Consider the following 13,173-nt stretch of genomic DNA (forward strand, 5'->3'; position numbering starts at 1 on the left):
GGGACCTGCAGCCCAGTGAGGGAATGGACGGGACCTGCAGCCCAGTGAGGGAATGGACGGGACCTGCAGCCCAGTGAGGGAATGGACGGGACCTGCAGCCCAGTGAGGGAATGGACGGGACCTGCAGCCCAGTGAGGGAATGGACGGGACCTGCAGCCCAGTGAGGGAATGGACGGGACCTGCAGCCCAGTGAGGGTCAGTGAATGTAGCAAGCTATTCGGCCTTTTTGGCCTCACCACTAGGCCGAAACATGCACCATTTCTATGAGGAGTCAGTGGATGGTGATGTGGAGCAGGAACCCTGACTGATCTCCCCCCGCTCCACAAGCCCATGTGCACCAAGACCAGATTAACAGCGAACTCCAGCACAGACCAGGAGCCAGGCCCTGTGACCTGCTCTGAATGACTCACTGCAATAGCAGGCTGTGCCTTGCCCCATGCCATCCATATGACACTGTTACGGTCTAAATTCATACAAATTATTTTTATTTAGAAGAAGCAGAAAATTGTGCGGTAACATGATAATGTTTCTTGGCTAATGAGACCTGTACTTTGTATAAAATGTTACCTTCCGGGCGCTCACAGTTTCTGTTTAGAAGTCCCTGTATATCAGATCAGGCTGTGCTGGTGTGTGCTCAGCCCTCTGCTCAAGTGGTTCCCACGTGTGGCCGATGCAGCAGTCTCCTTCGTTGTGAACACGAGCCAGGCTGACCCCTGACCTCTGAGCACGGTGTAATGGTGCAGCTTGACCAAGTCCGGTGCGCGCGGGGGAGTGCTGCTGCTTCCGTGCGATCAAGGTGTCCCGGGCTTAGATGCCTTGTTTGATCCATTCCATAATGGTCGAGGAGTTGGGGAAGATGGCCGGGCAGACCGACTTGATCTCCTTGCAGAACCTCCTCTTGTAGAAGTAGTGTAGCTGGCTGGGCTTAGCCCGGGACAGGCACTCGGCAAAGGCCCTGTCGCACTCGCATGACATCCTGGTACACACGGTCCTCCCCTTGCATTCCGTCTGCGACCTCTTGCACGTGAAGTTGTACAGGCTCCACTTGACGTGGCTGTGGCAGCCCAGGGTCACCCTGGCGTGGTAGTAGCAACAATCGTGGAGGAAGCAGCACTGGTCTACCTGGTCCACGGGTCTGCTCGTGCCCCCGGTCCCGCAGTAGCAGCCGTAATTGTTGAGCTTGAGGAGGGGAATTCCCAGTTTGGAGCGATAACACCACAGAGTCATGGCCATGTCGACGAGACCCCGCCGCTCTCGGAGTGCAGCAGGGCCGAGCTCAGCCCTGGGGCACAGACACGACCAAATGGCAGCAAGTAGGACCGTTACTGAGAGCCCCCTCATCATTCTCCTCCTCTTTACTCTCTGTCCTTACTCCCTCTCTGCTATTTTGTGCTTTCCTGGCTTATATTCAGCCCTACACATCTTCCCTCCCTTTCCTCACATCACATGATCCCTGGCCCTCCCCTCACGCTCTCTGCCTCTGCAGTCTGTTCTTTACTGGCTGCACATCGCAGTGCAGTTTGGTTCTAAATATTCCAGGTTATTTGAGCAAGACTTTTCCAAGAAACGAGAAACACTTTGGATTAAAACAGTTTAAAAAGAAATGATTGTGAGTGTGAAAATAGCCACAGGTAAGGTTTAGGCAAATGCAATGAAACGTTTCCTGCCCTTCCCCTCGCTGTTTATATTGCCGCTGTCTCTTGCAATTCACTATTATCTGTTTAAAAGGTGTTAAATCAGTATTGGAGCTTTGGGTCTTGATGCATTCTGTTGGAGAATGGCAGTGGCTTGTGGTGTGTGCATGCTGAGCAATCTCATCTTTGCGACACTAACCAAATCTCCAAATGAACACTGCATGGAGGGACCCTTCTCAACCAGACTATGTACACTGAGGCCTGTGGGGGTCCTCACCTTGTACTGTACCTCTCACCATCAGTATCCTACCTCTGGGGCCTGAATCCTTGCCGTGCGTTTTTATAGGAAAGGGAGCAGAGTGCATCTCCTGCAAGTCCTATCCCTTTGCAGTGCTGCTGTGGTCACACTAGAACCAGGGGGATACGTCTGCACTGCGTTAATATATTTTTGTGAGGATAAGACCACTGCTCTGCCCTCAAGTTGTTTTCTGCCCCTTTCCCACTGTACATCGCATCAAAGCAAGCTGATCCAATCCTTCCAACACCCCCACCGCAAAACCAGCCACTAGACTGTGCAAGTGAGCCCCCAGCGACCGTCTTCCCCCTCGGGTTTTACTCCCCCACCCCGTCCGATGGAGAAGTGACTGTCCTCGGTTCAGCACCTCCCCATGTGGCCACCGAGGATTTATTTAATGCTAGGGGCGAAATCCAATGAAACCACAGGAGCCACGCATATAATTTAAGAAAATGTTGACGCAAGTAAATGTATCCACAGAGCCACACCAGGCTTGGATTTACTATAGTTAGAAAGTTGTGTCTTGTGTTTGTCAGGGTTTCTCTCAGTAGAGCAAGAGTGGTTTTCATTATTTTACCCAGTTTTAAAAAAATTAAAACAGCACTGGCAATAGGACAAACGATTGCTCTTGCCTGCACTTTATTTGTGCGGTACAAGAGAGACCAATGCTCCTTTCACCCAGAATTAGTACCACAAACTGACCCGCATCTTTTGAATTGTTGTGGCTGGGCCCTACGGTTATCTCAGTAAATCACTCCTTATCGGATGCACATTACATCGCTTGTCTGGTGGGAGATTGGAAAATATCACACCATTAGACCGCTTTGTGCAGGCTAAACTATGAATCAGTTTTATTTACAAACTATGCGATCCACGGAAGCAAACACATAGGCCAGATAGTATACAGTCCAATCAGTAATTTACACTGCGTACAAACTGAGTTAACTGTTTGAGTCCGTCGTTTTTCCATTTTCTCTCGGCAAACTCTTGCAGAGACGGTCCCTGGCAGCGCATAAGTGATTGCAGCTTACAGACCTCTATCCAGTCCCGTCTGCAACAGCAGACCAATGGCTGCAGAGCCTGACGCTCATACAATATTGGTGGAAGAACAAAGGGAATTTCACCAAGACACCCTGGGGCCATTTCCAATATGGATTTACCCTAAATATTTAAACTTGTATAAAATAGATAAAGCGTTCCCATCAGTGGTCTGATGCCCACAATTTCTGACCAGCCAGATTTCTCTCTGCTCTTAACTCTGCGGCCATTTTAACAAAGTTACTTTAACAAAGTCATTAACCACTTACTTTAACGTCAATTAATAGTTATTTTAACAAATTCATTAATTATTTGAGCTAAGTCCTTAATTGAAGTCATTAAGCCAGCTATTTTATGAATTAAAACCAGTTTCACTAAAAGCACCACCCAGAGAAATCTAGGAACAGGAGGAGGCCATTCAGCCCCTTAAGCCTGTTCCACCATTCATGGCTGATCTGAATCTTAACTCCATCTACCCACCTTGGTTCTGTAACCCTTAACACCCTTGCCTAACAAAAAATCTATCAATCTCTGTTTTCAATTGACCCCCAGTGGCAACAGCAGCATTTTGGGGGAAGAGAGTGTGCTCCAGATTTCCACTCCTAGCCCAGGCTGGATGATTCTACAAGCTGCACAAGTTAGTAGTTGAACCATAGAGACCAGGTTCCATCACTGGGGTTTGCTAAGTTGGCTGGCAGTAGGGGCACTGCAGTGGGCTACGGGGAACATCTCTGCACAGAACCAGGGGAGAAATGGGTGAAGATGCGATCAAGCTCGGCTGAGATACCCCCTCACGCCACGGTCAAATCGCCTGCCGACATTATCTGTGCAGGCTCACACCTGGAGGGTGTCCAGGATTCGTAATGGGCCACTTGTGTGAAGTGCCAGGGGCACCGAGGGACTGTGAAACTGTCCCTCAGCAAAGAGGCAGCACCTTCAGGAAAGGAGGTGGGTGGGTGTGGGGGGAAGAGAAGTTATCGGAGAGAGAGTGTGGTCACTCTGGATGACGTCCAGTCACAGGCGTGAATTTGGAAAGGGACAATTACGGCCTGTGAGTGAGGGCTGTTCCTGCTGAATTATAGGACTGAGCACCTGAGGTGAAAGGGAGAGAATGAGCAGGGTGTAATTAAAGCCTAGCTGGGGCCGTGCCCAATGCTGTAGCACTGCCTGGCCCGGGTGGGACTCGCGCTGGGATAAGTACACTGCACAACACCAAAGTAATTATGGGGGGAGAAAATAAATGTGCCACTCTTCGCACTTTGTGACTGGGCTATTTTAAGCTGCTGCGTGTTTACTGAAGTGTTTCACTTGCTGACTCCGCCATCAGGTGTTCTGTAGTTGTGAAAACAGCACTGTGATAATGACCAGATAATCTGTTTTATTGATGTTGTTTGAGGGATAAATGTTGGCCAGCAAACAGGAAAACTTCTCTGCTCTTCAAATAGTGTCATGGGATCTTTCACGTCCATCTGAGGGGGCAGACAGGGCCTCGGTTTGATGTCGCATCGGAAAGACAGCACTCTCTCAGCACTGTAGTGCCAGCCTGGAATATGTGCTCAAGTCTCTGGAGTGGGACTTAAACCCACAACCTTTTGCTCAGAGGCGAGAGTGCTATCCCTGAGGCACAGCTAACACGTGGTCTTAACATTATCTCCATAATTGTCGGATTGTCGTAAAAACCCATCTGGTTCACTAATGTCCTTTAGGAAGGAAACCTGCCGTCCTTACCCGGTCTGGCCGATATGCGACTCCAGACCCACAGCAATGTGGTTGATTCATAATTGCCCTCAGAAATGGCCTAGCAGGCCACTCAGTTGTAAAATCTCGCTTAAAAAAAGTCACAATAAGAATAAAACCGGACGGACCACCCGGCATCGGACCACTAGGCACCGGACACGACAACGGCAAACCAAGCCCAGTCGACCCTGCAAAGTCCTTCTCACTAACATCTGGGGACTTGTGCCAAAATTGGGAGAGCTGTCCCACAGACTAGTCAAGCAACAGCCTGACATAGCCATACTCAACAGAATCATACCTTTCAGCCAATGTCCCAGACTCTTCCATCACCATCCCTGGGTATGTCCTGTCCCACCGGCAGGACAGACCCACCAGAGATGGCGGTACAGTGATATACAGTCAGGAGGGAGTGGCCCTGGGAGTCCTCAACATTGACTCTGGACCCCATGAAATCTCATGGCATCAAGTCAAACATGGGCAAGGAAACCTCCTGCTGATTACCACCTACCGCCCTCCCTCAGCTGATGAATCAGTCCTCCTCCATGTTGAACACCACTTGGAGGAAGAACTGAGGGTAGCAAGGGCATAGAATGTACTCTGGGTGGGGGATTTCAATGTCCATCACCAAGAGTGGCTCAGTAGCACCACTACTGACCGAGCTGGCCGAGTCCTGAAGGACCTAGCTGCCGGACTGGGCCTGCGGCAGGTGGTGAGCGAACCAGCACAAGGGAAAAACTTACTTGACCTCGTCCTCACCAACCTACCTGTCGCAAATGCATCTGTCCATGACAGTATTGGTAGGAGTGACCACCGCACAGTCCTCGTGGAGACTAAGTCCAGTCTTCGCACTGAGGACACCATCCAACGTGTTGTGTGGCACTACCACCGTGCTAAATGGGATAGATTCAGAACAGATCTAGCAGCTCAAAACTGGGCACCCATGAGGCGCTGTGGGCCATCAGCGGCAGCAGAATTGTATTCCAGCACAATCTGTAACCTCATGGCCCGGCATATTCCTCACTCTACCATTACCAACAAGCCAGGGGATCAACCCTGGTTCAATGAGGAGTGTAGAAGAGCATGCCAGGAGCAGCACCAGGCGTACCTAAAAATGAGTTGCCAAACTGGTGAAGCTACAATTCAGGACTACATGCATGCTAAACAGCGGAAGCAGCATGCTATAGACAGAGCTAAGCGATTCCACAACCAACGGATCAGATCAAAGCTCTGCAGTCCTGCCACATCCAGTCGTGAATGGTGGCGGACAGTTAAACAACTAACGGGAGGAGGAGGCTCTGCAAACATCCCCATCCTCAATGATGGCGGAGTCCAGCACGTGAGTGCAAAAGACAAAGCTGAAGCGTTTGCAACCATCTTCAGCCAGAAGTGCCGAGTGGATGATCCATCTCGGCCTCCTCCTGATATCCCCACCATCACAGAAGCCAGTCTTCAGCCAATTCGATTCACTCCACATGATGTCAAGAAACGGCTGAGTGCACTGGATACAGCAAAGACGATGGGTCCCGACAACATCCTGGCTGTAGTGCTGAAGTCTTGTGCTCCAGAACTAGCTGCGCCTCTAGCCAAGCTGTTCCAGCACAGCTACAACGCTGGCATCTACCCGACAATGTGGAAAATTGCCCAGGTATGTCCTGTCCACAAAAAGCAGGACAAATCCAATCCGGCCAATTACCGCCCCATCAGTCTGCTCTCAATCATCAGCAAAGTGATAGAAGGTGTCGTCGACAGTGCTATCAAGCGGCACTTACTCACCAATAACCTGCTCACCGATGCTCAGTTTGGGTTCCGCCAGGACCACTCGGCTCCAGACCTCATTACAGCCTTGGTCCAAACATGGACAAAAGAGCTGAATTCCAGAGGTGAGGTGAGAGTGACTGCCCTTGACATCAAGGCAGCATTTGACCGAGTGTGGCACCACGGAGCCCGAGTAAAATTGAAGTCAGTGGGAATCAGGGGAAAAACTCTCCAGTGGCTGGAGTCATACCTCGCACAAAGGAAGATGGTAGTGGTTGTTGGAGGCCAATCATCTCAGCCCCAGGGCATTGCTGCAGGAGTTTCTCAGGGCAGTGTCCTCGGCCCAACCATCTTCAGCTGCTTCATCAATGACCTTCCCTCCATCATAAGGTCAGAAATGGGGATGCTCACTGATAATTGCACAGTGTTCAGTTCCATTCGCAACCCCTCAAATAATGCAGTCCGAGCCTGCATGCAGCAAGACCTGGACAACATCCAGGCTTGGGCTCGTGAGTGGCAAGTAACATTTGAGCCAGGCAATGACCATCTCCAACAAGAAAGGGTCGAACCACCTCCCCTTGACATTCAACGGCATTACCATCGCCGAGTCCCCCACCATCAACATCCTGGGGGTCACCATTGACCAGAAACTTAACTGGACCAGCCATATAAATACTGTGGCTACAAGAGCAGGTCAGAGGCTGGGTATTCTGTGGCGAGTGACTCACCTGACTCCCCAAAACCTTTCCACCATCTACAAGGCACAAGTCAGGAGTGTGATGGAATACTCTCCACTTGCCTGGATGAGTGCAGCTCCAACAACACTCAAGAAGCTCAACACCATCCAGGACAAAGCAGCCCACTTGATTGGCACCCCATCCACCACCCTAAACATTCACTCCCTTCACCACCGGCGCACTGTGGCTGCAGTGTGCACCATCCACAGGATGCACTGCAGCAACTCGCCAAGGCTTCTTCGACAGCACCTCCCAAACCCACGACCTCTACCACCTAGAAAGACAAGAGCAGCAGACACATGGGAACAACACCACCTGCACGTTCCCCTCCAAGTCACACACCATCCCGACTTGGAAATATATCACCGTTCCTTCATTGTCGCTGGGTCAAAATCCTGGAACTCCCTTCCTAACAGCACTGTGGGAGAACCTTCACCACACGGACTGCAGCGGTTCAAGAAGGCGGCTCACCACCACCTTCTTGAGGGCAATTAGGGATGGGCAATAAATGCCGGCCTCGCCAGTGACGCCCACATCCCATGAATGAATTTTAAAAAATTGCTGAAGGACCTGGCAGCACTCATTGTGACCCAACGTACACCATTTTTACTCATCATGATCCCCCCCCCCCCCGGTTCACTGGGGGTTGGGGCGGTTCTCCCCTCCCCCCCCCCCCCCCCCCCCCCCCCCACCAGTGCAATGGGGGCGGTTCCCCCCCCCCCCCCCCCCCCTTCCCTGTTCACCAATTAGGTTTTGTAATCCAACTTGATGAAGTTATTTTTCTCCCCATCCCAGGTTGGCCATGAACCCATGGCTCCGACTCTGGGCCGCAACATCTTCAGACGGCCAGTTCTCCAGTTGCCCGGGCTCTTTACGTACGGTAGGTGCTGAAGCAATGCTGAATGTTCCTTAGATTGCTGTCTGCCAGTGCCCGTGGTTCAGAGCTGACCCATTCTCAGCCAGTCATTACAACATGTCCAACCAATGGAGAGTGAGGATGGTTTGATTTCTGGTGCCTTGGACTGTATCACTCAGCCGGCTGCCGCTGCACTTGCCAGTCACAGTGCAACGGTTCAGGCTTTCAGTGAAACTGCTGCAGCATCATTTCTATCCCCTGGTCCTCAGAACTCCAGCTGGGTGACTGGTCCCCAGCTTTTCATGGAATCATAGATTGATGCAGAGGAGAAGGAGGCCATTCGGCCCATCATGCCTGTGCCAGCTCTTTGAAAGAGCTATCCAATTAGTCCCATTCCCTTGCTTTTTCCTCATAACCCTGCAAATTTTCCCCCTTCAAATATTTATCCAATTCCCTTTTGAAAGTTATTACTGAATCTGCGTCCACCACCCTTTCAGACAGATCATTATAACTCGCTGCATAAATTTTTTTTCTCATGTCGCCTCCGGTTCTTTTGCCAATTACCTTAAATCCATGTCCTCTGGTTACCGACCCTTCTGCCACTGGAAACAGTTTTTCCTTATTTACTCTACCAAAACCGTTCATGATTTTGAACACCTCTATCAAATCTCCCCTTAACCTTCTCTGCACTAAGGAGAACAACCCCAGCTTCTCCACATAACTGAAGTCTCTCATTGCTGGTACCATTCTAGTAAATCTCTTCTGCACCCTCTCTAAGGTCTTCACATCCTTCCTAAAGTTCGGTGCCCAGAATTGGCCACAAGACTTCAGCTGGAGCCTAACCAGTGTTTTATACAGGTTTAGCATAACTTCCTTGTTTTTATACTCTGTGCCTCTATTAATAAAGCCCAGGATCCCATGCTTTTTTAACAGCCTTCTCAACTTATCCTGCCACCTTCAAAGATTTGTGTACATACACCCCCAGGTCTCTCTGTTCCTGCACCCCCTTTAAAATTATACCATTTAGTTTATATTGTCTCTCTTCATTCTTCCTACCAAAATGAATAATTTCACACTTTACTGCATTAAATTTCATCTGCCATGTGTCTGCCCATTTTACCAGTCTGTCTATGTCCTCCTGAAGTCTGTTACTATCCTTCACATTGTTTACTATATTTGAGTTTCGTGTCATCTGCAAACTTTGAAATTATACCCTGTATACCCAAGTCCAAGTATTAATATATATCAACAAGAGTAGTGGTCCCAACAATGACTCCTGGGGCCCCCTGCCAAATTAGTTTAAACCGTCCACCCACAGCACTAGTTAACCTCACCGCGAGAACATTGGTCCCAGCCCTGTTGAGGTGCAACCCATCCATCTTGTACAGAACTGGTCCCAATGCCCCAGGAATCTGAAGCCCTCCCTCCTGCACCATCTCTCCAGCCACCATTAACCTGTCTTATCCTACTGCTCCTATACTCACTAGTGCGTGGCAATGGGAGTAATCCAGAGATACTACCTTTGAGGCCCTGGCACCAGGGAGGCAACACACCATGCAAGACTCACATCAGTGGTTGCAGAAACACCCGACTATCGAATCCCTTATGACGACTGCATTCTCACACTTTGCTGAGCCTCCCTGTGCAGTCCTTTGCCCCACAGTGCTGTGGATGTGCTCTGGACTGCACTCCCCCGAGGTGTCATCACCCTCACCAGTATTCAGTGCTGAAAACCGGTTTGACGGTGCCACACTCCCGGAGAATTCCTGCACTGCCTGCCTTTTCCGACTCTGCCGGATGGCCACGCTTACTATCCTCCTATGCTCTCTGTGGCTGTGGGGTGACCACCTCCTGGAACGTGCTTCGCCTCCCATATGCCCTGCAGTGGCCTCCAGCTGCTCCACAAGCTCAGAAACTCAAAGGTTGAGTTTGAGCAGCTGGAGGTATTTCCTGCATATATATAATCTCATGCTCTGGGTGTGTTTTCGTTCAGTATTCCCTTAACCCCTATTTATTCATTTATGTACACCACTTTTTTATTTAATGCAATTCGGATCCCTTTAATGTTGATATCCTCTATTAGTTAATTTAAATTTTATCCCCTTGGATCTAATTAATTACTGATTATTTATATATTTACTGTTGCCTCTTGGTTGATGTCGAAACCTGCTTCCCCCTCTGCACCAAGTTCCCACTCTCTCCAAATTCCCGTTTTAAAATTTTCACTCTGTTTGCAATTCAATCCGTTTCACCAACCACTGTGCCTAAGCTCTCAATTTTAATTGTTAGTCAGCCTTCGTTTGATTTAGGCACTTCACAGTAAAGTAATTGAGTTCAGGTTGCTTTGTCTGAGTTGGATGCTCCTAATTCCTGTACTTCACCACAAAATCCAAACTCCCAAAGACAGCTGGTGCCGGGTATGGAAAGTCACTGCAGGCGTCTGCTTCAGTGTTTGGGCTTACAACACATTGAAGGGGCATTGCTGTAACTGAGCTGGGAGTGTTTGATGGGACAGTGTAGAGGGAGCTTTACTCTGTATCCAACCCGTGCTGTACCTGCCCTGGGAGTGTTTGATGGGACAGTGTAGAGGGAGCTTTACTCTGTATCTAAGCTGCCCTGTACTTGCCCTGGGAGTGTTTGATGGGACAGTGCAGAGGGAGCTTTACTCTGTATCTAAGCTGCCCTGTACTTGCCCTGGGAGTGTTTGATGGGACAGTGTAGAGGGAGCTTTACTCTGTATCTAACCCGTGCTGTACCTGCCCTGGGAGTTATTTGATGGGACAGTGTAGAGGGAGCTTTACTCTGTATCTAACCCGTGCTGTACCTGCCCTGGGAGTGTTTGATTGGACAGTGTAGAGGGAGCTTTACTCTGTATCTAACCCGTGCTGTACCTGCCCTGGGAGTTATTTGATGGGACAGTGTAGAGGGAGCTTTACTCTGTATCCAACCCGTTCTGTACCTGCCCTGGGAGTTATTTGATGGGACAGTGTAGAGGGAGCTTTACTCTGTATCCAACCCGTTCTGTACCTGCCCTGGGAGTTATTTGATGGGACAGTGTAGAGGGAGCTTTACTCTTTATTTAACCCGTTGACCCTTTCCACACAGAAGAGGACTGAGGTGATTATGAAGGCTTGCCCTCCTGTAGATGTTCAACTATTGTTTATTAATAAACATTATTCACTATTAATGTTATTGAAAAGATTTAACCTGATTGAACCGTTACTTACTGCCTTTTGTTTTGCAGCCAAGCACATTGTGAAAATCGATGGGAAGCGGGGTCTGTTTAACGGGCTAACAGCCCGTCTGTGTGCCGGAGCCATCGGGACAGTGGTTCATGGCAAGGTGCTCCAGGTAGGTGCAGTATCAGTGGCATGGTGATGTACCATATTCCAGTACCAGTGCACCGCTTCAGGGAGTTGCAGACACTAATTCCCTGTGCATTTTCTGACTGCCCCTCATGGGTGACGGAGCAGTTCTCCAGCGCGCTGTTTCAGCCACGAAGGGCAGGGTGGCTGAGAGTGGAATGAGGGAATCCTCTTTGGGCTGATCTTACGAGGCAGGTGGGGCCAAGCAGAGGTGAACCCGTCACCAGAGAGTGGCAGGAGCACTGGGCGGCTGTGTCAACTTGGACCGATGTACCTCAAGACATCAGGTTGAGCAGTCGGGCCTGGGGAGGGGCTCCATTCCTCGCCCCTCTCACTTTCAGTGTCTGTCACTCTCTACGGCTCCTCCCCTCTCACTTTCAGTGTCTGCCACTCTCTCCGGCCCCTTCCCCTCTCACTTTCAGTGTCTGTCACTCTCTACAGCCCCTCTCACTTTCAGTGTCTGTCACTCTCTACGGCTCCTCCCCTCTCACTTTCAGTGTCTGCCACTCTCTACGGCCCCTCTCACTTTCATTGTCTGTCACTCTCGACGGCCCCTCCCCCTCTCACTTTGTGTCTGTCGCTCTCTACGGTCCCTCTCACTTTCAGTGTCTGTCGCTCTCTACGGTCCCTCTCACTTTGTGTCTGTCGCTCTCTACGGTCCCTCTCACTTTCAGTGTCTGTCGCTCTCTACGGTCCCTCTCACTTTCAGTGTCTGTCGCTCTCGACGGTCCCTCTCACTTTCAGTGTCTGTCACTCTCTACGGTCCCTCTCACTTTCAGTGTCTGCCACTCTCTCCGGCCCCTTCCCCTCTCATTTTCAGTGTCTGCCACACTCTCCGGCCCCTTCCCCTCTCACTTTGTGTCTGTCACTCTCTACGGCCCCTCCCCCTCTCACTTTCAGTGTCTGTCACTCTCTACGGTCCCTCTCACTTTCAGTGTCTGCCACTCTCTCCGGCCCCTTCCCCTCTCACTTTCAGTGTCTGCCACTCTCTCCGGCCCCTTCCCCTCTCACTTTCAGTGTCTGCCACTCTCTACGGCCCCTCCCCCTCTCACTTTGTGTCTGTCACTCTCTACGGCCCCTCCCTCTCTCACTTTCAGTGTCTGTTACTCTCTACGGTCCCTCCCCCTCTCACTTTCAGTGTCTGCCACTCTCCGGCCCCTTCTCCTCTCACTTTCAGTGTCTGCCACTCTCTACGGCCCCTCCCCCTCTCACTTTCAGTGTCTGTCACTCTCTACGGTCCCTCCCCCTCTCACTTTCAGTGTCTGTCACTCTCTACGGCCCCTCTCACTTTCAGTGTCTGTCGCTCTCTACGGCCCCTCTCACTTTGTGTCTGTCGCTCTCTACGGCCCCTCTCACTTTGTGTCTGTCGCTCTCTACGGCCCCTCTCACTTTGTGTCTGTCGCTCTCTACGGTCCCTCTCACTTTCAGTGTCTGCCACTCTCTCCGGCCCCTTCACCTCTCACTTTCAGTGTCTGCCACTCTCTCCGGCCCCTTCCCCTCTCACTTTTAGTGTCTGTCGCTCTCTACGGTCCCTCCCCCTCTCACTTTCAGTGTCTGACACTCTCTACGGTCCCTCCCCCTCTCACTTTGTGTCTGTCACTCTCTACGGCCCCTCTCACTTTGTGTCTGTCGCTCTCTATGGTCCCTCTCACTTTCAGTGTCTGCCACTCTCGACGGCCCCTCCCCCTCTCACTTTGTGTCTGTCACTCTCTACGGCCCCTCGCCCTCTCACTTTCAGTGTCTGTCACTCTCTACG

At 50.7% G+C, this 13,173-nt stretch overlaps 2 protein-coding genes across 2 annotated transcripts in view; one reads left to right on the plus strand and one right to left on the minus strand.

Moving 5' to 3' along the window:
- Positions 1–807: 807 nt before the first annotated feature.
- LOC137309257 (acidic phospholipase A2-like) lies at positions 808–1,233 on the minus strand. The gene has a single exon (XM_067977518.1). The coding sequence runs from the start codon at positions 1,231–1,233 to the stop codon at positions 808–810; it is 426 nt and encodes a 141-aa protein (XP_067833619.1).
- Positions 1,234–7,992: 6,759 nt separating this feature from the next.
- Positions 7,993–13,173, plus strand: part of mtch2 (mitochondrial carrier homolog 2) — a 35,100-nt gene continuing 29,919 nt past the window's right edge. Inside the window, exons 1-2 of the mRNA XM_067977519.1 lie at positions 7,993–8,076; positions 11,297–11,403. Of these exons, the coding sequence (XP_067833620.1) occupies positions 8,007–8,076; positions 11,297–11,403 (177 nt within the window). The 5' untranslated portion in view covers positions 7,993–8,006. The remainder of the gene's footprint in view (positions 8,077–11,296; positions 11,404–13,173) is intronic.

The sequence above is a fragment of the Heptranchias perlo genome, unplaced genomic scaffold, assembly GCF_035084215.1.
Source record: "Heptranchias perlo isolate sHepPer1 unplaced genomic scaffold, sHepPer1.hap1 HAP1_SCAFFOLD_156, whole genome shotgun sequence".
Taxonomy (NCBI): Eukaryota; Metazoa; Chordata; class Chondrichthyes; order Hexanchiformes; family Hexanchidae; genus Heptranchias; species Heptranchias perlo.